This window comes from Hyperoodon ampullatus (assembly GCF_949752795.1).
Source record: "Hyperoodon ampullatus genome assembly, chromosome: 12".
NCBI lineage: Eukaryota > Metazoa > Chordata > Mammalia > Artiodactyla > Ziphiidae > Hyperoodon > Hyperoodon ampullatus.
In genome coordinates this window covers 19,888,918-19,913,450 of record NC_136925.1, presented here as the reverse complement: position 1 = coordinate 19,913,450, position 24,533 = coordinate 19,888,918, and the positions used below count along the sequence as shown (strand labels likewise).

The 24,533-nt window shown below is 35.9% G+C and overlaps 1 protein-coding gene across 12 annotated transcripts in view; it reads left to right on the top strand.

Moving 5' to 3' along the window:
- SNX14 (sorting nexin 14) overlaps nt 1–24,249 on the top strand; it is a 65,659-nt gene extending 41,410 nt beyond the window's left edge. For 9 of the 12 annotated variants that reach the window (XM_079716609.1, XM_079716610.1, XM_079716604.1 and 6 more), the window contains 12 exons: nt 6,030–6,231; nt 11,930–12,013; nt 13,398–13,498; nt 15,770–15,881; nt 17,988–18,028; nt 18,156–18,275; nt 19,185–19,308; nt 19,584–19,748; nt 19,926–20,021; nt 22,284–22,375; nt 23,041–23,097; nt 24,030–24,249. In XM_079716609.1, the coding sequence (XP_079572735.1) occupies nt 6,030–6,231; nt 11,930–12,013; nt 13,398–13,498; nt 15,770–15,881; nt 17,988–18,028; nt 18,156–18,275; nt 19,185–19,308; nt 19,584–19,748; nt 19,926–20,021; nt 22,284–22,375; nt 23,041–23,097; nt 24,030–24,068 (1,233 nt within the window). In that variant the 3' untranslated portion in view covers nt 24,069–24,249. The remainder of the gene's footprint in view (nt 1–6,029; nt 6,232–11,929; nt 12,014–13,397; nt 13,499–15,769; nt 15,882–17,987; nt 18,029–18,155; nt 18,276–19,184; nt 19,309–19,583; nt 19,749–19,925; nt 20,022–22,283; nt 22,376–23,040; nt 23,098–24,029) is intronic. The other 3 variants (XM_079716615.1, XM_079716606.1, XM_079716611.1) reach the window with 2 other exon arrangements.
- The last annotated feature ends 284 nt before the right edge of the window (nt 24,250–24,533 follow it).

Genomic DNA, 24,533 nt, shown 5'->3' with positions numbered 1-24,533 from the left:
TGATCTTATCTCTTTCTAACCACATGGGCCAGGCATATGGAGTTGTGTTAATAGATGTCCTACCTAACCCCTTGATATTCAAACTGTGATCTGTGGATCAACAGCATCAGCATTACCTAGGAGCTTATTATCAGTACAGAATCTCAGGCTTCATCCTAGACCTACTGAATCATAATTTATATTTTAACAAGATCCCAGATTTATAAGCACATTACACCCTCCATGCTATTTTATTTCTCTGTCTTTTCACATGTTGTTTTGCTTGAAATGCCTTTTTTCCCCTTTATTTACCTAGAAAATTCATACTTATCTTTCAGAATTTAGTTGCTTCCCATAAGCCCCTGCCTGAGTCCCCAAGCAGAATTGAACATTCCCTCCTTTTTTTGCTTCTGTTAGATCATATGTTAAAACATGTACCATGTTGTGTTTGAAATTACAATTTTTTTTTTTGACTGCGCAGCAGGACTTGTGGGATCTTAGTTCCCCCACCAGGGATCGAACCCGGGCCCTGGAAGTGAAAGCTCCGAGTCCTAACCACTGGACTGCCAGGGAATTCCCTGAAATTATGATTTAATTTATGTATTTGAAAGTATGTTTATGATTGCCTTTCCTACCAATTAGTGAGTTCTATAAAGGCAGATATTGTCTCATTTGTACTTTGCATTTGTTTAAAAAATCTTTATTGAACAGACATCCTGGATCTTCATTTTGCCTTTTAGTGTCTCAGCAGTGGAGATAAAAAGATGATTAAGACCTAAACTTTGCTCTTAAGAAATTTACTATCCTGGGTATAAAAGGGATGAATATTAGTGATTGGATTGGTAATGACCAAGAAGAAGGAAGTGGGGAGAGAAGAGTAAATAAACCTATTTTTCCTCTTTACCCCTTCCTTTCAACCTTTGTCCCTTTGCACTGATAAATTGTTAAAAAGATTCATTGCTTCTTCACAATAATTTTAATGGAAGAAAAACTTATTTAATCCTTTTTTCTCTTTTTAGATAATCCAAATACAGCATTCTTTTTATGCCCATATTTTTCCTTAAAAGTATGGGTAGAAGAAAGACAGTAGACCAGAGGAGGGAGTCTTTTAAAAAAAACAATGTTTATGTTTTTAGATTTTAAGCATCTCAATTTTTAAATAATATAGAAAAGTAGAAAAAATTTAAAATACCACCCATAATTCTGCCACCCAATCACTACTTCTATTAACATTCTTGTGATTCTGTTTTTTAAAAATATCTTTCCCCTTCCCACCCCCATAAATTAGGCTATATATAGATTGCTATCCTGATCTCTGCCCACTTAACATAACAAAATATAACTTAAACATAACTTAATATAACAAAAGCATTTACCCATGTTATTGTGAACTCGAAACATAATTTTTATGGGGAAAGATGTACTTTTTCTTTTTTGTTCTTCCCAATTACTTGAAATACAAGCTATAGTTTTGCTTCAGGAATAGGAGGCTTTTTTTTTTTTTTGTCTGCATGGGCTCTAGGCGCGTGGGCTTCAGTAGTTGTGGCTCGCGGGCTCTAGAGTGCAGGCTCAGTAGTCGTGGCACACGGGCTTAGTTGCTCTGTGGCATGTGGGGTCTTCTGGACCAGGGATTGAACCCTTGTCCCCTGCATTGGCAGGTGGATTCTTAACCACTGTGCCACCAGGCAAATCCAGGAGGCTATCTTTAAAAAGCTGAGAAAGTTTGTTCTGTTTTGTAGTGGCCCAAGGAGGAAGGAAATTCTTTATTGGTCTTTATTTACTTATTTTTTTATTGAAGTATAGCTTTTTGTTTAATTTTTATTGGAGTATAGTTGATTTACAATGTTGTGTTAGTTTCAGGTGTGCAGCAAAGCGAATCAGTTATACATATACACATATACACTCTTTTTTTTTTTTTTAGATTCTTCTCCCATATAGGCCATTACATAGTGTTGAATAGAGTTCCCTGTGCTATACAGCAGGTTCTTATTAGTTATCTATTCTATATATAGTAGTGTGTATACGTCAGTCTCGCAATTTATCCCCCACCTTATCCCGTTAACCATAAGTTTGTTTTCTGCATCTGTGACTCTACTTCTGTTTTGTAAATAAGTTCACTTGTACACTTTTTTTTAGATTCCACATATAAGTGATATCATGAGATATTTGTCTTTCTGTGTCTGACTTACTTCACTCAGTATGACAATCCCTGGGTCCATCCATGTTGTTGCAAATGGCATTATTTTTTCTTTTTTATGGCCGAGTAATATTCCATTGTATATATGTACCACATCTTCTTTATCCATTCCTCTGTTGATGGACATTTAGGTTGCTTCCATGTCCTGGTTATTGTAAATAGTGCTGCAATGAACATTGGGGTGCATGTATCTTTTTGAATTATAGTTTCCTCTAGGTATATGCCTAAGAGTGGTATTGCTGGGTCATATGGTAGTTCTATTTTTAGTTTTTTAAGGAACCTCCATACTGTTCTCCATAGTGGCTGTACCAATTTACATTCCTACCAACAGCGTAGGAGGGTTCCCTTTTCTCCACACCCTCTCCAGCATTTATTGTTTGTAGATTTTTAAAAAAAAATTTTAAATTTATTTTTGGCTGCATTGGGTCATCGTTGCTGTGCGCGGGCTTCCTCTAGTTGCAGCAAGCAGGGGCTGCTCTTCGTTGCAGTGTGCGGGTTTCTTACTGCAGTGGCTTCTCTTGTTGCAGAACACAGGCTCTAGGCATGCGGGCTTCAGTAGTTGTGGCTCGTGGTCTCTAGAGCACAGGCTCAGTAGTTGTGGCACACAGGCTTAGTTGCTCCACGGCATGTGGGATCTTCCTGGACCAGGGATCGAACCCGTGTCCCCTGCATTGGCAGGCAGACTCTTAGCCACTGAGCCACCAGGGAAGTCCTGTTTGTAGATTTTTTGATGATGGTCATTCTCTCTGGTGTGAGGTGATACCTCATTGTAGTTTTGATTTGCATTTCTCTAATAGTGATGTTGAGCATCTTTTCATGTGCTTTTTGGCCATCTGTATGTCTTCTTTGGAGAAATGTCTATTTAGATCTTCCGCTCATTTTTTGATTGGGTTATTTATTTTTTTGATATTGAGCTGCATGAGCTGTTTGTATATTTTGGAGATTAATCCCTTGTCAGTTGCTTCATTTGCAAATATTTTCTCCCATTCTAAGGGTTGTCTTGGAAATTCTTGATTGGAAGCAAAGATAGTAATAATGGAAAGTAGAGTAAGAGGGCAAACTAATTGTTAGTACTCTGAAAAGACCGGAGGTGGCTAGGGTGTTAACCCAGACCAAGATAGTCCCACTTAGGATTTGGGGGTACTGTGCTAGTTTTAAACTGTGGGACCTCGGGGAAATCTCCTTTGCCTTGTTTAGGAAGTGTATGGGAAAGGGAAGTTGCCAGTCTCACTGCCAGGGCTAAAGTGGTATGTGATCCAAAATTGAGACCTGGAAGATTTTTATTTTTTTAGAAAAAGGATCAACTTGACGTGATCATTTGGTAGCAGTGCCTCCTTGCTATGTGGCCTTGGGTAAATTGCTTAATTTTATTTTGATTTAATTTCCTCACATGTGAAATGGGGATAATAGTATCTAGCCTTGTATATGGGTGTTGTGAGGATTAATAAGTGATATATATGAAGCACTTGGGACAGTGCCCAGCACACAGTAAGTGCAGTAAGTACTATACGGTGTTATAATACCATCAGATAAATTATAAGTTAAATTGGCATATGTATACTGGCCTGGGAACCAAAGTCTTCTATGTAAGGTTGGGCCTGTCTGAAAATGCATTTCTGTCCAAGTTCAGAACTGATTCACAAATAAACTTCTGGAACGTAATACGCCCATTGGTATATTGGCAGTTATCCCCACATAGGAAAAGCTAATAATGAGTTAAATTATAGCATTTCTCAAGGAAATAGGGGGACATCTCTTTGCCTTTTATCCTCTGCCTGTTTTATTTCCTGTCTTCTTTGTAGAGGCAACATCTGTTTGAAAATGAGAAAGCACTTGGTTTTCCTTTTTATAAAATTTTGGTTATATATATATATATATATATATATATATATATATATTTTTTTTTTTTTTTGCGGTACGCGGGCCTCTCACTGTTGTGGCCTCTCCCATTGCGGAGCACAGGCTCCGGACGTGCAGGCCCAGTGGCCATGGCTCACGGGCCCAGCCGCTCCGCGGCATGTGGGATCTTCCTGGACCAGGGCACAAACCCGTGTCCTCTGCATCGGCAGGCGGACTCTCAACCACTGCGCCACCAGGGAAGCCCGGTTATATATTTTTAAATAAGATTAAAGGAATCCCTGAAAATTCTTAGAGAAATATTGCCCTAGAGATTTTTCATTTACTTTTTTGATACAAACACCATTTAAATGGTAGCAGTAATAAAATATAAAACTTTGTCCTTTATTGATATTTCTATGTTGCTAAGAATTTTTTTTCTATTTTGTTTCTTAGATTGATTTTTATTTAAGAATTTTATTTAAGAATGTCCCATTTCTTAGCTTTATTAGTCAGCTTGTTTAACAAATTTTCTATCATTTTATGATTCATTTTACCATTTCTTTTCAAAAGCCAAGTCTGTTAGCAAAATTACAGTTGTAATAACCATGGAAAATGCTGTCCTGTACCTCAGATTCCAAGCAGTGGAGTGGGTGTTTCCCTCACACATGCTTCTCTGTTTTTCTTCCAGGTTTGTAAGGAGATAGCCTTGTCCCCAAAAGGCAAGAACCAACACTTATCATCTATTTTTACAGTTTCATTGTTTTAGGCCTGGAAGACATTTTTGTCTTCAACAGAGCATTAAGGAGTCTTCCTAAGATTCTTAACAGTCTTATTAGGGGTGACAGAAAGCCATTTTAGGACAGGAACAGAAAAAGGGATAATTGCCAAGGGACTTAGTGGGGGAGGAAAAGAATTCACTTAGAAGAGAGTTGGCTACCAGGTGTGGGAAGAGAGTAGAATGGAGAGTGAAGGTAGGGTGCTAGAATTCTGGAAAGAAATACCTCTTCTCTACTGGTTTGCTCTGACTAGACTGTTCAGAATTCTTTTAAGTGCTACAACCTTTGACTCATTTCCTTAAAAAAGTGTGTTCAAGATGGTTGTGTTTTATCCTTTAACATGAATCAGAGATGTCTAGGTGATTGTAATGTGCCAGTTCAGAGATTCTTTTCCGATTTAATGAAGACAGACATTTTTTCCCCTTCTTTCTGCATGTTTATTTCTAGAACATGTTTAACACTGCTTTTTAAAAATAATTGTTCTTCAAGCAATATTTTAAAGAATATTTATTTTAAATATTTATATTATTAAAATTTTAGAAGCCAGGAGATGAAAAAACAATCTTAATTATATAGACGTGGGTCCCTTTCAGACCTTTTTTCTAATTTTGTATTATCTAATGCTGCAGTGAATATATTTATACTTGTGCCTTTTTCACAGTTTAAAAAAATTTGTCTAAAATAAATGCTTGTGTTAGAATAAGTTGCCAGAAATGGAATTAACTTGGTTGAAACTGTTTTATGGCTTCTTATATTGATAAATGTATATGGGCAAAACGCTTTCTAAAAGGATTGTACAGGTATATCTTGTAACCAACAATACATTGCATATCCAGTTTATCTGTGCAGTTTCCATCAGTGGCTGTTACCATAAAATTTTACATTCCTAAATGAAATATATCAGTACAGTAATTTCTACTTCTTATTACCAGAGTTAAATATTTTTCTGTATTTGTGTATTTTTAATATCTTTTCCAGTAATTGCTGAAGTATCTTATATTCTGTTGAATTTTCATATATTGGTGATGCAACAAAACCTGGAGTTGATGCTAGTAACTTGTTAGTTTTAGTTTTTTATCCTTAACCTTTTCAGTAGAAAATTTGATATCACTTAATTTCAAAAGTATTAAAAAATTATAGACTTTATATTGGCATATTACTTTGTAGTTATATCTCATATGCTATAGGTGTAAAGGTCCTGGAAGTATTAATTTTTTTTTCTGATGATTTTTTTCCAGATTGAAGAAGGTATTGTTGTAATGGAAGATGATTCTCCAGTGGAATCTGTGAACACACCTAATACTCCTCGAAACCTTGCTGCATGGAAAATTAGCATTCCATATGTAGACTTTTTTGAAGATACCTCCTCTGAAAGGAAAGAGAAAAAGGAGAGAATACCAGTGTTTTGTATTGATGTTGAAAGAAATGATAGAAGAGCAGGTATTAATATTATTAATGCATATAGCACTAATCAGGTATTAAAACAATTAAGACAGCATTTCTCCTCCTCCATTGTTGTGGGCTAATAATAATTGATAAAAATATGATCAGACACAACTTTACAAGTTTTCTTTATGTTTTGCTGTCTTTTCTTTTGCTTATTTCATCCGTGTGTTACAGTGGAGACAGGGGTAAACAGCATCCATAGCAGGATGAATATTCGCCACCCTGGGCTTTGTCCAAGAGAGCGGGCAGTCTGTATAAACAAAAACACATCAAAGTTGTGCACATTTTGGGAATGATGAGCAGAAAAATAAAGTTGACCTCAGGAAGAAGGGACAGTCTGTGAGGAAAGAAGGAAAAAGTGGCAGGGTTAGGAAATGGTTTTGAGAGAGGAGTGACAAAGTGATAATATGAAGGTCAGCGCTAATGATTCCCCTTATTTATTTTTCAAAAAGTATTAGGTGTTTGATTTTTCTCAGAAGCTGATCCTGTTTCATGCATAGGAACATAAAGTATAGGAATGGGGAAGGAAGAATGCTCAGGGTAGCTAGCAGTGATATTCCCTATTGTGGTTAAATACCAGGCAAGATCTTGTTCTCTCCAGTTCTGAGTCACTGCTACTTGATTTTGCTGTAACTTCTGTTTGGTCTTGCTAGATGCTGTTCTATCTCAGCATTTTAATAAGTATACAGACAAACCTTTGTCGATATTAGAGTTTCAAACACAGTCGCTTACGTTTGTCTGCTGTTTCTGCTGATAGGAATTTTAAGTGTTAAAAAGAATTTGGAAAGGAATACCCTAGGTAACTTCTGGATTCAATTCTTTGCTGTGCCTAGTACTTAAAATCTGGCTTTTCTCTCAGTGTTCTTGGCTCTCAGAAAATTATTTAAAATGTTTGAGTATTCAGATATAAATCCCTATCAATATAAATAAATTGCTTTTTATTGAGGTATAATTGACATACATTATTACATTAGTTTTAGGTACAATACAGTGATTCAATATAGTGATTCTGCATTTGGACACACTGCAAGATGATCACCACAATAAGTCTGGTTACCGTCCTTCACCATACAAAGTTAATACAATATTATCGACTGTGTTCCCCATGCTGTACTTTATATCCCTATGACTTATTTATTTTGTAACTGGAAGTTTGTACTACTTGATCACCTTCACCCATTTTGTCCTCCTCTGGCAGCCACCCATCTGATCTCCGTATGAGTCTGCATTTTGTTTTGGTTTGTTTGTTTTGTTTTTTAGATTCCATGTATAAGTGAAATCATGTGCTATTTGTCTTTCTTTGACTTATTTCATTCAGCTTAATACCCTCAGGGTCCATCTATATTGTTACAAATGGCAAGATTTCATTTTTTTAAAATGGCTGAGTAGTATTCCATTGTATACATATACCACATCTTCTCTATCCATTCATCTGTTGATGGACATTTAGGTGTTTCCATGTCTTGTTTATTGTAAATAACGCTGCAGTGAATATAGGGGTGCGTATATCTTTTCGAATTAGTGTTTTTTTGGATAGATACCCAGCAGTGGAATTGTTGGATGATATGGTAAATCTGTTTGTAATTTTTTGAGGAACTTCCATACTGTTTTCCATAGTGACTGCACCAATTTACATTCCCACCAACAGTACACAAGGGTTCCCTTTTCACCACATCCTCATCAACACTTGTTATTTCTTGTCTTTTTCACAGTGGCTATTCTGACAGGTGTGAGGTGGTATCTCATTGTGGTTTTGATTTGCATTTCCCTGATGATTAGTGATGTTGAGCGTCTTATCATGTGTCTGTTTAGCCATCTATGTGTATTCTTTGGAAAAATGTCTATTCAGATCATCTGTCCATTTTTTAATGGGTGTTTTTGTTATTGAATTGTGTGAGTTCTTTATGTATATGGGATATCAAGCCCTTATCAGATATATGCTTTGCAAATACCTTCTCCCATTCAGTGGATTGCCTTTTGTATTGTTGATGGCTTCCTTCACTGTGCAAAAACTTTTTGTTTGATGTAGTCCCATTTGTTTATTTTTGCTTTGTTTCCCTTGCCTTTAGAGTCAGATGAAAAAAAAAATCACTAAAACCAATGCCAAGGAGCTTGTCACCTGTGTTTTCTTCTAGGAGTTTTATGGTTTCAAGTCTTTCATGCAAATCTTTAATTTATTTTCAGTTAATTTTTTTACATTGTGTAAGATAGTGGTCCAGTTTCATTCTTTTGCATGTAGCTGTTCAGTTTTCCCAACACCATTTATTAATTTTAAATTTAGTTTATAAAAAATTCTTTAAAATTATTTTTATTTATTAATTTTTGGCTGCATTGGGTCTTTGTTGCTGCACACGGGATTTCTCTAGTTGCAGCGAGCAGGGGCTACTCTTTGTTGCGGTGTGCGGGCTTCTCATTGTGGTGGCTTTTCTTGTTGTGGAGCATGGGCTCTAGGAGCTCAGGCTTCAGTAGTTGTGGTGCACAGGCTCAGTAGTTGTGGCTCGCAGGCTCTAGAGCGCAGGCTCAGTAGTTGTGGCACATGGGCTTAGTTGCTCCGCTACATGTGGGATCTTCCCAGACCAGGGATCAAACCCATGTCCCCTGCATTGGCAGGCGGATTCTTAACCACTGAGCCACCAGGGAAGCCCTAATTTTATTTATTTATTTGACCACGCCGGATCTTAGTTGTGGCACACGGGATCTTTGCTTCTGTGTGTGGGCTCTTCATTGCCGCATGCGGGATCTTTAGTTGCAGCATGTGGGATCTTTAGTTGTGGCATGTGTGCTCTTAGTTGCTGCATGTGGGCTCTAGTTCCCTGACCAGGGATCGAATCCAGGCCCCCTGCATTGGGAGCGTGGAGTCTTAACTGCTGGACCACCAGGGATGTCCCTATTTTTATTTTAATTTTTAAAAATAAGCCACACTGGTGGCACAGTGTTTAAGAATCTGCCTGCCAATGCAGGGGACATGGGTTCGATCCCTGGTCCGGGAAGATACCACATGCCGCGCAGCAACTAAGCCCATGCTCCACAATTACTGAGCCTGCGAGCCAAAACTACTGAGCCTGTGCTCCACAACTACTGACACCCGTGCACCTAGAGCCCATGATGCACAACAAGAGAAGCCCCTGCAATGAGAAGCCCACGCATTGCAACGAAGAGTAGCCCCTGCTCAACACAGTTAGAGAAAGCCTGTGCACAGCAATGAAGATCCAATGCAGCCAAAAATAAATAAATAAAATAAATAAATTTAAAAAATAAAATAAAATAAGCCACCCAGTTTATGGTGTTTTGTTATAGCAACCTGAGCAGACTAAGACAGTTACAGAAAGGTTGCAAAAAATAGTACAGAAAGTTGTCATACACCCTTTACCCAGCGTCCCCTTGTATTGACATCTTATAAAACCATAGTACAATGATTGAAACCAGGAAATTAGCATTGATGGGATATTCATTTGAATTTCACCAGTTTTCCCACTAATACCCTCTTTCTGGTTCAGGATCCAACCCAGGATCCCACACTGAATTTAGTCATGTCTCCTTAGTCTCCTATGTTCTGTTAGTTTCTCAGTCTTCCCTTGTCTTTAACGAACTTGACACTTTTTTAAAGAGTCCTGACTAGTTATTTGTAGAAAACACTTGAGTTTGTTCCTCCACTTGAGGTTGCTGCTCAACATTGTTTACTTATTAAAGGACAGAAGAGGTTCTCCTTTCCCCACCGTATATTCTTGCCTCCATTGTCATAAATTAATTGACATTATATGTGTGGGTTTATTTCTGGGCTCTCTCATCTGTTCCATTGATCTATGTGTCTGTTTTTATGCCAGTACCATACTTGTTTGATTATTATAGCTTTGTAGTACAGTTTAAAATCAGGGAGCATGATACCTCTAGCTTTGTTCTTTTTTCTCAAGATTGTTTTGGCTAATCAAAACTACAATGAGGTGTCACCTCACACCAATCAGAATCGCTATCATCAAAAAATCTACAAACAATAAATGCTGGAGAGGGTGTGGAGAAAAGGGAACCCTCTTGCACTGTTGGTGGGAATGTAAATTGATACAGCCATTATGGAGAACAGTATCGAGGTTCCTTAAAAAACTAAAAATAGAACTGCCATATGACCCAGCCATCCCACTACTGGGCATATACCCTGAGAAAACCATAATTCAAAAAGAGTCATGTACCACAATGATCATTGCAGCTCTATTTACAATAACCAGGAAGGACATGGAAACAACCTAAGTGTAGTGTCCATCGACAGATGAATGGATAAAGAAGATGTGGCACATATATACAATGGAATATTACTCAGCCATAAAAAGAAATGAAATTGAGTTATTTGTAGTGAGGTGGATGGACCTAGAGTCTGTCATACAGAGTGAAGTAAGTCAGAAAGAGAAAAACAAATATCATATGCTAACACATACATATATAGAATCTAAAAAAAAAAAAGACACTGGTTATGAAGAACCTAGGGGCAGGGCAGGAATAAAGACGCAGAAGTAGAGAATGGACTTGAGGGCATGGGGAGGGGGAAGGGTAAGCTGGGACAAAGTGAGAGAGTGGCATGGACATATATACACTACCAAATGTAAAATAGCTAGTGGGAAGCAGCCGCAGAGCACAGGGAGATCAGCTCAGTGCTTTTGACCACCTAGAGGGGTGGGATAGGGAGGGTGGGAGGGAGACGCAAGAGGGAGGAGATATGGGGATATATGTATATGTATAGTTGATTCACTCTGTTATAAAGCAGAAACTAACACACCATTATAAAGCAATTATACTCCAATAAAAATGTTAAAAAAACAATAGACATAGGGATAGTAAAAAAAAAAAAAAAAGAACTAGAACTTGAAGGTTTGGAAAATTCTCAGACTATCCATATATCATGCTCTGGAAAAAAGCCAAGGGTGTGGCTGAGCAGTGGTTTGCTGAAGAGATCAGGCATGTGACTCATGGATCAATCATCTCAGCAGAAGCCAGGAATAGAGCTGTGGCTATCCAGGAAAGATCTGTGGAGGACCCTGTTATTTGGAACTCTCTGGGCTTCTTGGACCTGGATGTCTGTTTCCTTCCCCAGGTTAAGGAAGTTTTCAGCCATTATTTCTTCAGATAACTTTTCTGCCCCTTTTTCTCTTCTCCTTTTGGGACCCCTATAATGCGAGTGTTATTTCACTTGATATTATCCTATAGGTCCCATAAGTTATCTTCATTTTTTTTTTCTTTTTTGCGGTACGCGGGCCTCTCACTGTTGTGGCCTCTCCCATTGCGGAGCACCGGCTACGGACGCACAGGCTCAGCGGCCATGGCTCACGGGCCCAGCCGCTCCGCGGCATGTGGGATCTTCCCGGACCGGGGCATGAACCCGTGTCCCCTGCATTGGCAGGCGGATTCTCAACCACTGCGCCACCAGGGAAGCCCAAGGCACTTTCTTTTCTTTTTTTTTTTTTTTTTGGCTGCACTGTGCGGCTTGCGGGATCTTAGTTTCCTGACCAGGAATCGAACCTATGCCCGCTGCAGTGGAAGTGTGGAGTCGTAACCACTGGGCCTCCAGGGAATTCCCAAGAAATAATAAATTCTTAAGACTGGAATAATTTCCAGCTTTGTATACTTAATGTTATAAATAGTGCATTCTTTTAGTAGTAGTTTGTAAAATTGTTTATTTCTCAGTGTGTATTCATTCATTTTGCAGTTGGGCATGAGCCTGAACATTGGTCTGTCTATAGAAGATACCTTGAATTCTATGTACTTGAGTCAAAACTAACAGAATTTCATGGTATGTTGTCCTTTTTGTATAAAACATTACATTTCAGCATTAGCCTTCTTGAAAGCTGTTGAACCAGCTTTCTGAAATTACTTTCTAATTTTAAGTAACTGTACTAAGGAAATGTAACAGTGACACTTGTGTACACTACTAGTGATAATAGGAATGTACTGTTTTTATCTCATTTCTGCTTATTTGTATTTTTAAGTTTTTACAATGCAAATTTATTGCTTTTCAAGCAATAATGATATTAAAATTTAAAAGACAGTGGCAGAGAATTTAAACCAGGCATTTGAGTTGCTCTTTTCTTTTGCCATCATCTTCTGTGGTAAACATGTTTCTATGCAACGTGACAGATGTTTTGATTTAGCTCTTAGATTTCAGTATGGAAAAAAACCTTGTAGTTGTGTGTTTCTTTTAAGGGTAGATCAATCAGAAAAGCAGAGCACACTTTCTTTTGTCTTCCTCTCACCTCTCAGTCTCTCTTATCTGTCCATTTATTTTAGTTAATATTAGGTTTATAGTCATGAAGCATTTCTAGTCATTTTGTATGTAAATTGCTGAGCTTGAATTGTGTATTCTGAATCTTTTGATTTTAGAAAAGTTCTGTGGAATGTCCCCTGATCCAAATTCAGGTTGGTTCTGAATTGTAAAGGGCAGGGAAACTTCTGTACTCTGCTATAAGAACAGAACCCACAATAAGGAGATTATAGAAAGATAAAAACTACAGGGTCCCACTCCATACTTTTTTGTCTAGATTTTGAGTTTGTACTTGTCCTTAAATGGTTTTCTCTTTGCCTTTGCCAGTCTGGTACAATGCCATCCTTGTCTTGGTCTTTCTCTGAGACTTTTCCTTTTGATTTACAGTTGAGAAAAGATCATTTATCTCCGTGATTTAAAATCCTGGACCAATCAAAGTTGGTTGGATTCCCAACAATATTTTTCCTCTTTGGTACTAAAATGTCCAAAGTTGGCCCTATCTGAGAAAACATGTCGATGGTTTTTAAATTTTGTTTTTAAGCTTATATAGCATTGGCAAAATGCTGCCATTTTCTCCGTGAGAGAGTAGGTATTTCTTCAGTAAGATTTTGTCTAATAGAATCCCACCAATTTCAAAATAATCTCATAAGTTTTTGAAGCTTTTTTACTAGTATAGAAAGCTAAATAAATCTGTGTCAGTGAAGGGTGGTGATATTTTGGATATCAGTAGACTCAAGTTCTTTGGTCTGGTCTTCTGACTTGTGAAGCTCTCTGATTTTGTCAAAATTATATAAAGGATAATGCCACATCTCTACAAGGCAGCACTGGGAATCTGAAGTTGCCATAGTAAATTATAAATTAGGTTTGAAAAATAATAGCAGAACATAGTAATAACTTTCATATATATTAATTTCAGGCACATTTCCTGATGCCCAGCTTCCTTCTAAGAGGATCATTGGCCCCAAAAATTATGAGTTCTTAAAGTCTAAGAGAGAAGAGTTTCAGGAATATCTACAGGTACAGCTCCAACTTAATTTAAAACATCCTCTAATTTGTCTCTTTTTCTCTTGTACATACATATGTGCTGTGTCTTACAATACCTGTCAATGTGGATTTCTAGAATCCTTTATTAAAAAATTTTTTTCCCATGTGGTAATTAATTATTGTCAAGAGTACTTTTTAAAAGAAATTTGATAACCAGTGAAATACCATATATTTTCTCAGAGGAAAAAAGTCTTGTATTGGGCATAGTTTAAAACTTTTGATGTGGGAAGTTAGAGAGAGAAGAAGAGAGTGAGAGAGAGAGGAAGAAAAAACTTTTTAAAAAAATTTTATTTATTTATTTATTTTTAGCTGTGTTGGGTCTTCGTTTCTATGCGAGGGCTTTCTCTAGTTGCGGTGAGCGGGGGCCACTCTTCATCGCGGTGCGCAGGTCTCTTACTGTCGCGGCCTCTCTGGTTGCGGAGCACAGGCTCAGTAGTTGTGGCGCATGGGCTTTGTTACTCCGCAGCATGTGGGATCTTCCCAGACCAGGGCTCGAACCCATGTCCCCTGCATTGGCAGGCAGATTCTCAACCACTGCGCCACCAGGGAAGCCCCAAGAAAAAACGTTTGATGTAAAACATTAAATGCATTCTAAGAATACTGGGTTGTTTTTTTCTTATTTTTTGTTTGATTTTGTGTTTAGCACTTTCTGAACTCATTACTTGGGATCTCCCGACTCTCTACCATTCACCACTTGGAATTGAGTTCGTTTTTCTCAGTGTGTGCACATTGTGTTGTGTAAACACTGTAATTGCTATTTCCATTGTTGGTGCAGTCTGCTTAAAAGTTACCTACTTGAGACTCCTCTAAAATTAATGACCAGTTTTCTTTAATCAAGTGAATAAGACCAAAAACTGGATAATTTTGTTTTATTTTTTAAAAATCTCCTGGACTTCCCTGGTGGCGCAGTGGTTAAGAATCTGCCTGCCAGTGCAGGGGACACGGGTTTAATCCCTCGTCTGGGAAGATCCCACATGCCGTGGAGCAACTGCGTCCATGTACCACAACTACTGAGCCCACGTGCCACAACTACTGAAACCTGCATGCCTAGAGCCCGTGCTCCGCAACGAGAGAAGCAACCACAATGAGAAGCCTGAGCTCTGCAATGAAGCCCCTGCTCACCACAACTAGAGGAAACCTGTGCATAACAACGAAGACCCAACGCAGCCAAAAATAAAAAAATAAATTAAAAAAATAAAAAAAATTTAAAATGTCCTTTATTTGGACATGGAATTTTGTAGTTTTAATTAAGTGTTAATTCAGTTAAATTTGGATGCCTTTTAGCCCACAATAAGTACTTTTTAAATTAAAAATATTCAGCAGTGTAAAGGGGTATTTATGTTATATTTTCTGTATTTGAGCCAATGAATACCTCAACCCAGAAAGTATTTTTTTCATAACTCTTTGGTGGTATGAAAATTGAAATATGATATAAACGTTAACTATTGCAAGGATATTTGAACACAGCATATGCTAGTGTTAACCTGTGGTTTTGTTGATATCATTAAACCCATTATTTGAACCGACTAATTCTTTCTGAGAACTAGAGAACCTCATTCTAGAAGAAATATTTTTTGGTAATACGGAGTTAAATGTTGCAGTACTGGTATTTCATTTTTAACTCTTTCATAGTTACAAAACTGAATATTAGGTAAGACTGGGTTAAATCTCACTTTAAAACGTCAGTTTGTCTTGTAAGAAAAAATAGTGTTGCAAGCAGATCAGGCAACAGAGTCTCCAAGTTATTTCACATTTCCACGTTTAGTCTCTGCAAAACCCTTTATACTAGCTTCCTTTAATTATCAAGATAGATGTATGATATTGTAATACTTATTTTATAGTTGAGGAACTGAGAAATAATATTAGCTAATGTTTAATCTTCCTTCCTGTGTATCAGGTACTGTGCCTTATCTAACAACACTATAAGTAGGTAGTGTTATCTTCATTCTACACATGAGGAAACTGACTCTTAGGCAGTATATGAACTTTTCTAGGGACACCTAGCTAGCAAATGGAAGAGCAGAATTCAAACCCATTCATGTGTGACTATAGAGGTCTTACCCTGTTATATGATGCTACTCTTTCTATAAATGTCCTTTGTTATTATTCTGAGTATGAAATAGCCTTTGAGGATTTAAAATTGTTTTCTTGGTTAAAAAAATCATTTTAATATAGTTTTCATCACTCTTCTAGATTGTTAAAACTGTTATTTCCCCCCTTTTTTTTCTGTTTTTGTTCATGAAGAAACTTCTGCAGCATCCAGAATTGAGTAATAGTCAACTTCTGGCAGATTTTCTCTCCCCCAATGGTGGGGAAACACAATTTCTTGATAAGATACTACCAGACGTAAATCTTGGTAAGTCAATTTAAATAATCATATAGAAGAGGATAAACTGAAAAGAAAAGAAGCAGTATTTTCAGATTAATTTAGAAAAATAAGTTATAGAGTGAAGCTATGTATCAAAACTCTGAAGGACTTCTTATATACTGTTAATGGGAATATAAATTGGAAAACCACTTGTAACTTTAATGGAGTATAATCTATAAAAATATTGAATCACTGTGTTGTACACCTGCAAATAATATAATATTGTAAATCAACTATACTTCAATTAAGAAAAAAAGGAAAACCACTTGGAAAAACAGTTCGGTGTAAAACTGAATGACCCAGCAGTTCCTCTCTGAGATATACACTGTAGAGAATGTTGTATTCATATTTAAGAATGTTCTTAGCAGCATTGCTTATAGTAGCCTAAACTGGAAATAATGCAAATGTTCATTGGCAATAGAGTAGACATAAATTATAGTAGTTTCACAAAATGAATACTTAGAGCAATGCATACCCATGGCATGTAGCTGCTTGGAACAGTGTTGATAATCTTAAAAACATGATGTTGAATGAAAGAAGCAAGAGGCAGAAGAATGTATGCAGCATGATTCCTTTTATATAAAGTTCAGTAGAGACTAAGCAATAAGATAAGCTGGAAAAGTTTGAATAAAATTGTTAAATATCATAATGGAAGAGAAGCAGTATTTCTAAATATATTTTATATAATGTCATCTTGAGTATATTTAGAACTAAATGAATAAATATTACAAGTGGGCATTTGGCTTTCATCTATATCTCTCCAAATTAATACATACAGTTGAGCCAGAATATTTGGTGTGTGTCTTATTGAGGGAAAATGTGAGAACATTTTGTATTTGGTTATACATAATGTTTAGGAGATAGAATTGGGTAGACCTGGTTACTGACTAGGTTTGACTGAAGAAGAAATGATCAAAAAATAATACAATTAAAAAAAATATTTCAGATGTGGAAAACACAATATATTGGCTTCAAAATGTTTAAAAAGGCAGAATTAAAATGAATAAACATTGAATCAAGTCTCCAAAATAAAAAAAAAAGATGATCCACGTTTCTGTTTGTACAACTGGTTGAATGCTGTTACTTGCCGAGATATGGAATAAATTTAGAGTAGTCTGAACTTGTTGAGTTTATAGAATCCAGTTGAGGAAGTTTTATAAGGTAGGAGAGGCCAGGAGAGAGGCACAGAATAGAGATTTGTATGTTATTTGATATCAGATTGAGCAAAACATTTGGCTCAGGAAGAGCATGTAGAAGAGAGAAGCACAGGATGCAACACTGTAATTAAAAGAACTTGGGAAATTCTGAGGTGGGAGGAGTAATTTATGGGGGTACCAAAGGAGAAATAGCCTGGTGAGAGGGTTGGAGGTTTGCATGTTATAAAACAATCTCTATGTTATTTTTCGTTAACATGCCTTTTGCTATTGCCATTAAAGTCTACTTTTTTCTAAAGCGGACTGAAAGAAATTTAAGTCAACTTTGACTGATTTTTACAGTCATTTCTAAATGCTTGAGAAAATCTCATGATGTTTGATATTTTATAATAAAGGAACCTGGAGATACGATCAAGAGAAAATTCTGGCAAACAGGATTAGAATATATATTCTTAATCTAAAGCTGAGAATGCAAACTATTCAACTAGCCAATTTAAATAGTGTAGCAATTTTTGGAACTTCTCTTTTCCTTTTGACTAACTTTTACATACTTTTAGATATCTTTATATATTCACCATTGCTTAAAATGTTTTGAAAACATTTCAATGGAAAATTTCAAATATACACAAAAGTAGAGAGATTTGTGTAGTGAACTCCTTATCCCTTCAATAGTTATCGACACTTGGCTTGTTCCAGCCCTTCACCTGCCTCTCACCCCACTGGATTACTTTAAAGTATCCCAAATGTTGTATCTATAAATAGTTAAACTACCTAATTTATTGTAAATTTTTGTTAAGCGTGAAATGGTCAATTATAAATATTTTTTTACCATTTTGCTTTTTACTTGGCTGTTTAGTGTTTTAAATTACCTAGTATTTATATGAGCAGTTATGAGGTATATTATGCCTTGTTAAAATTAATATTTTACTTTTAATTGCAGGGAAAATTATAAAGTCTGTTCCTGGAAAACTAATAAAAGAGGTGAATAATTGATTTATGTGCATTCTATAAAATGATAGTTATAAGCATATTTAAATAGCAATAAATTTTAACGGGTTATATGATAATGAAAATCATAATCTTGATTTTTATACCATGATCTCCACAGAAAGGTCAGCATTTGGAACCTTTCATCATGAACTTCATTAATTCTTGTGAATCTCCAAAGCCTAAACCAAGTAAACCAGAACTGACCATTCTCAGCCCTACTTCAGAAAATAATAAGAAGGTACTGTGCATTGCCTCAGAGAGCCAATAAGTTTGAAGCTGTCCTACTTGAGATGACTTTTCCATTATAGGGAGAATCCTGTGTTAATGAAATGGATGGGACTTTATATTTTCCTTATGTGGAAATTAATTGTGCAGTATAAGGAGTATATGTAGTTGCTTCGTTCTTTGCTTTAAACGGGGTTTTTTTTTTCTTTTCTCTTTTTATAAATTTATTTTATTTATTTATTTATTTTTGGCTGTGTTGGGTCTTTGTTGCGGCGTGCAGGCTCTCTCTAGTTGGAACGAGCAGGGGCTACTCTTCATTGTGTTGCGCGGGCTTTTCACTGTGGTGGCTTCTCTTGTTGCGGAGCACGGGCTCTAGAGCACAGGCTCAGTAGTTGTGGTGCACGGGCTTAGTTGCTCCATGGCATGTGGGATCTTCCCGGCATGTGGGATCTTCCCGGACCAGGGTTCGAACCCATGTCCCCTGCATTGGCAGGCAGATTCTTAACCACTGCGCCACCAGGGAAGCCCAGGGTAAGTGATTCTTTAGAAACTGTATTCATAAACTATCATTTCTGTATTTTGGGGAATTTTTAAAAGCGGTTTTCTCAAGCTGTAAATCACCAACTTACAGTAATCAAGGAATTAATTGCTATAATATATTTATTTGCTGGTATTATGTAATTTTAATGGCTTATAAAATATTTCATCCATTCATTGAACAAATATTTTATTGTGTTCCTGTGTTTAATGTCAAATTTTGGGGGTAGATCTTAACCTCTCTGATATTGTAGGGTTTTTTAAAAATATTCTCTTTTGATTGGACAAAGTTTAAACGCCTTTGCTCTGTATCACTTTACCCATAGTAATTATTATCAGCAGGTGTAATAAACTATATTTTTTATTATTTCAACTTTTACTTTAGCTTTTCAATGATCTGTTTAAGAATAATGCAAACCGTGCTGAGAATACAGAAAGAAAGCAAAATCAGAATTATTTTATGGAAATGATGACTTTAGAAGGAGTCTATGATTACCTGATGTATGTAGGTAAGATATCTGTGGTTACTGTTAAAACCTGTTTCTCATTCATGTATTATATTTTTTCTGTGATGCAAATTAATGCTCTTCAGTATTGCCCCATTATAATTTTTTTTTAATTGAAGGTACTTTTAAAAATAAGAATTCAATGTATATAATTGATCTTGAACACATTAAAGTTATTAGTGTTTACAAATAAAATATTGACCATTTGTATTTTTTGCATTGGAAAATGTTCAGATATCTATTTACCTTAATGAAGTGTTCTGTGTGATCCTTCTCAGGACGGGTGGTTTTCCAGGTTCCTGACTGGCTTCATCATCTCTTAATGGGAACTCGAATCCTCTTTAAAAACACCCTGGAAATGTACACTGATTACTATCTTCATTGTAAACTAGAACAGTTATTTCAGGAGCACCGTTTGGTTTCACTCATAACACTTCTCAGAGGTTTGTATTTTCTTATGTGTTTGTTTCATGTTTTGAGTACTCTTAAGGATTTCAATTAGACCTAAAAGAGTGAAAAGTCTTGCTTTTCTTTGCTTTATTAGTATTTCTACCATGAGGAAATACTTTGTATACAATAGGTGAAAATTCCAGCAAATGTTTCTTTTTGTCTCTTTTTAGATGCTGTATTTTGTGAAAACACTGAACCTCGCTCTCTCCAAGATAAGCAAAAACGAGCAAAACAGACTTTTGAAGAAATGATGAATTACATTCCAGGTAATGTAATATTTAAAAAGTAGTTTAATATAGATTAGCACTCTTTTGAGGTCATGATGTATAGTAATTATTGAGGCTAATTTTTACTGTGAGTTTTAATTTTAGAAATAGTTACAAAAACCAATTAAAATGAACTCAATTGGTTAAATAAAATTTGGTTTTTATGATGTTAGCACTAAGAACTTTAAGGTAAGGCTGTTTCTACTCACACAATAGTCGGATTCTTTCAATAACTTAGAATCAGACTGATCAAAGTGGTAGGTGTGTGGGACAGTTGGAGTCCTCCTGCCCAAGCACTTCACCAGGACAAGAGCTAAACTAGTGTGTGTGAGTGAAAGGTCAGAATTCATTCATTCATCCCAAGTTTATTGAGCACGGTCCATGTGCCAGGCACTGTGCAGAGTGCAAGGGATATAAAAACGTACTTGGGTAGCTCAGTCTGGCAGGAAGGTAGACATACAAACAAAACATACATGTGATTATAGAGCCATGTTCAAGTTACATAGTGTCTCAAAGGAGGAGGGTGATCCCCTCTCTTATAAAGGAGGTAGGCTTGGGCCACTAAATGAATGAATGGTAGTAACCTCTTACTGAGATGGGAAACATGAGGAAAAAATGTCAAGAGGTCAAAGCAGAGGATATTTAGTTTAGGACATTTTGAATGTGAAGTGCCTATACATTATTCAAGAGGAAATGTCTAGTAAGCAATTAAATATCCAGGTTTGGAAATTGGAGGAATGATGATATAGGATAAAGATATGGGAGTCATGTGTGAGTGGGTAATAATGCCCAGGGAGAAAATATAGAGTAAGAATGGAAGGTACCTTAGAGAATTCTCATCATTGAAAAATGAGTCTCAGAATGAGCCTGCTGCTCTGTGTGAAGACAGTTAAGTTAAATCCCTGGTCTGAATGTGAAAGTGAACCACAGCTGTTTTTGAGTGAATCTTCTCTAGGTATATAATGAAGTAATTTCTTACTTCTTTTGTATTATAGTGACCTTTAGCATTTATAGTTTTAATAACAGTCTTAGTTTTAACAACGTGGAAAGCCAGTGAATGTAATAATTTCTTATTTTGCCCAGGCACGAATTTGAATCACATCTACTTCAAGACTTCCATTTGGGAAGAAGTAATTTAGCTACTGAGGAAGCTTAGCATGCTTTCTGTTGTCCTCTACTCATTTCTTCCTTAGTGATGAAGAATCTGAAAGGATCGTTTATTTTTGTCCATTATGCTTCATGCATATTAATTGGGAAATTCTGTGTAGTATTGGTGAATTAAAGGATTCACAAAGACGCATAAATATCAAGGATCTACTAAACTTATTATAAATTGAATTTGGCTTTTGCCTTTCAGGGTTAGATTTACCTTATAAAAGCAAACATAAAATGAGAATTTTCCATGAACAGCATTAAGAGTTTCATTATGATCGGAGTGGAAAGGACAAATATTTGAGCACCTTGTTTACTTAAGAATAATTTTCTTTTCCTGCTTGGAGGAAAACATTCAGCACAGATTTTAATAAGGACTGGCTCTGTGGTAATAGGAGTGATACATGACAGCTGTGTAGTCAAACATGAATTGGAACTTTTGGGACCCTAAATTAGTGTGTAAACATTTTCCCAAAAGATTGTTCTATAAGCTAGCTAATACTAATTATGCAAAAAGTACAGAAGTAAAGTGGTCATATTCATTGAAGAGAGTCTATGTTCACCATAAAATTAAATTAATTATTAAAAATATTAAGATATTCAAATATTATGAAAATATAGAGAGTAAAAAGTAGAAGCCATCCTGTCCCCACTGTGCAGAAGTAGCTACGAGCTCCCGTTTGGTGTTCATCCTCACAGACAGTTGTTATGTATCTCTCTACGTGTATGTACAAATGTACGTGCATAATTTTAGCATTTTATTTTGTTTGTTTTACTTGAATGGGATAATAAAATATGTATTATTTTCCAACTGTCTTTTATCACTTAATAGTATAAACAGATTTCTTTACTGCAGCATTCCCCAGAGCTTGCAGTATGCATTGTGCGTTGTGAATCTCCCAAAGGAGGATTCCCGATACTGCATTTCTCAACTTGACCACAGAACCCTTTTTTCCAAGAGCTTCTTGCCAGAACACTGATTTAGGAAATGCTAATTTACAGTTTTTGCATAATACCCGGGAAAGAGAGTGGAGATTTTGCTTTATGATCCAGTAAATGATAAGTCACTTTATAATATAAAATTGTTTCACATGTGGCTTTCTTGTTTAGATCTGATAGTCAAGTGTATTGGTGAAGAAGCCAAGTATGAAAGCATCAGACTTCTTTTTGACGGTTTACAGCAGCCAGTTCTCAACAAGCAGGTAAAATTCATTAAAGCAGGTTGACTAGTGTTGGCTAGGTTTAGCGAATGACACAGTAGGGTGTCTGGTATATTATTAACTGTGAAGTGATGCTATACTAAATGAAGACAATGTAATTCAAACATTCAGATAGGAAAAAGTATCTTTGTTAATAACTCTCTTTTGCTGATTACCTTTTATAATATGAACTGTTTTGATTTAAAATAAATATATATTCACTATAGAAATTTGGAATATACTAAAAATTCATGAAAAAAGTAAAAATTTAAATATCAAGAATTCCATCATTCATTCAGGTTACATAGAATAACCACAGTTAACATTTTACTGTTTATAGTCTGTTACATAGCCCATTGAGATCTTAATACAGTTACAATTTTGTATCCTGCTTGTTTTCTTTAAAATTGTTGTTACATATAAAATGTTTAACATAAAATAAATTATGAGGAATAATAGTAAAATGAACTCATGTGTATGTAAAACTCATCTTAAAAATAGAACATTGTAGATACTATTGAAGCTACTACTTTTGTGCTTGTTTCACATTGTCAGTTTTATTCCCTGCCTTCCCCTTTAGCGGTAACCATAGTCCTAAATTTGTGTTTATCGTTTTTTTTGGGTTTTTTTGTCTAATGCCTTAAAAAAATTTTTTTTTGGCATTTTAGCTGACTTATGTTTTATTGGACATTGTGATACAAGAACTGTTTCCAGAGCTCAATAAGGTAACTGAAAAGCAGCAATTTTTCTTTATGTTTTTAATGGTATGCTGGCATTTATTTTAATTAGAGACATAAAAATTAAGGAAACCCTTGTGATTCTGATCATTTAAAAAATGAACACCCTTATTTTCTTCATTCAACATGCTCAGACATAGAGTGGATTTTGGGAGATAGGAGCTGAATAGCCTCTGCCTTGACTTCCTCCTTTCCCAATTACAATCAGATAGGGACACTGTACCCTAGGTGTGAGTTTACCTCCTAGCAGTAGGATGGGCCAAGCTCTGCAGGCTATCATCTGCAACACTGAATGCTGTGTAACTCAGACTTGAGCAATCTTGAAGCAGTTGAGCTTATATGAACCCAAGAACACAAAATGGATTGGAATTGGAGGATGCTAATATTATTATATTGAATTTTGAGGATTTTGAGTTTTGAGCATTGCTTCTTACTGTTTTTATTTTTTGACTGATCCCTTTGGTCAGATGAAATAACTATTCAAGGTTGTGATACAGCAATGAAATGTCATCTCATAGAGGAAACCAGATTTGGACTATTTACCTATTGAATACAAGTTTTCAAGTTATGGCAGTATTAAATGTATATTAAAACAGGGTGGCAGTTATGGATAGTTTGTGTTCAGTTTACATGGGAATCAGTACCAGGAAACCTCCAGCTCTCTGCTTGAGACTTTATGAGGTCTATCGCTATACCTTGCCATTTTTCTTCTCTCTAAAATGTAAATATTATCTGTGGCATAGGCTAGCTAATTTCTTGTGGATACATACACACACACACACACACACACACACATATATATATATATACAATATCTTAGGTTAGGATTTTAATACACTGAAACTGTTAGGCAAGTTACAAATGAACTCTGGTTTGTTTGTTTTTTTCTCTTCTATTAAATAGATTTCTTTTTAATTTAGGTACAAAAGGAGGTTACCTCTGTGACGTCTTGGATGTAAACATTTGGATTTGGGATAGAATAACCAGTTGAAATGTCTGCTATGCTAGTGTAGTAGATATGTGCTGTTTTTTCTTTTACTTTTGTATATTCTTATATATATCATGTAATTCAGTGTCTGAAATTTTGATTTTGTTTGTTTTAATAAAGACTAACACGGACTTAATAATGATGAAAAGTGATTGAGTCTCATAGCCTCCTTTATGAGTTTTTCATAGCAAACAAGGGACTTCTTACTCTTGCTGGATGATTGACAGGTTATATATAACCCTTTAGGGTATAAAAACTGAGTACTTAAAGATATTTGTGTGATTGAATGTGTGATTGAAATTGCATTTCATTGAACGTATATAACTGTATTCCAAAAACTTATATAAAGAAATTAGTCAAGTAGATTTTTGGTTTATGTTGTCTCTCCAAAAGAAAAATATGAATTAACTGTATTCTTTGAGGAAAGTTAAATAAT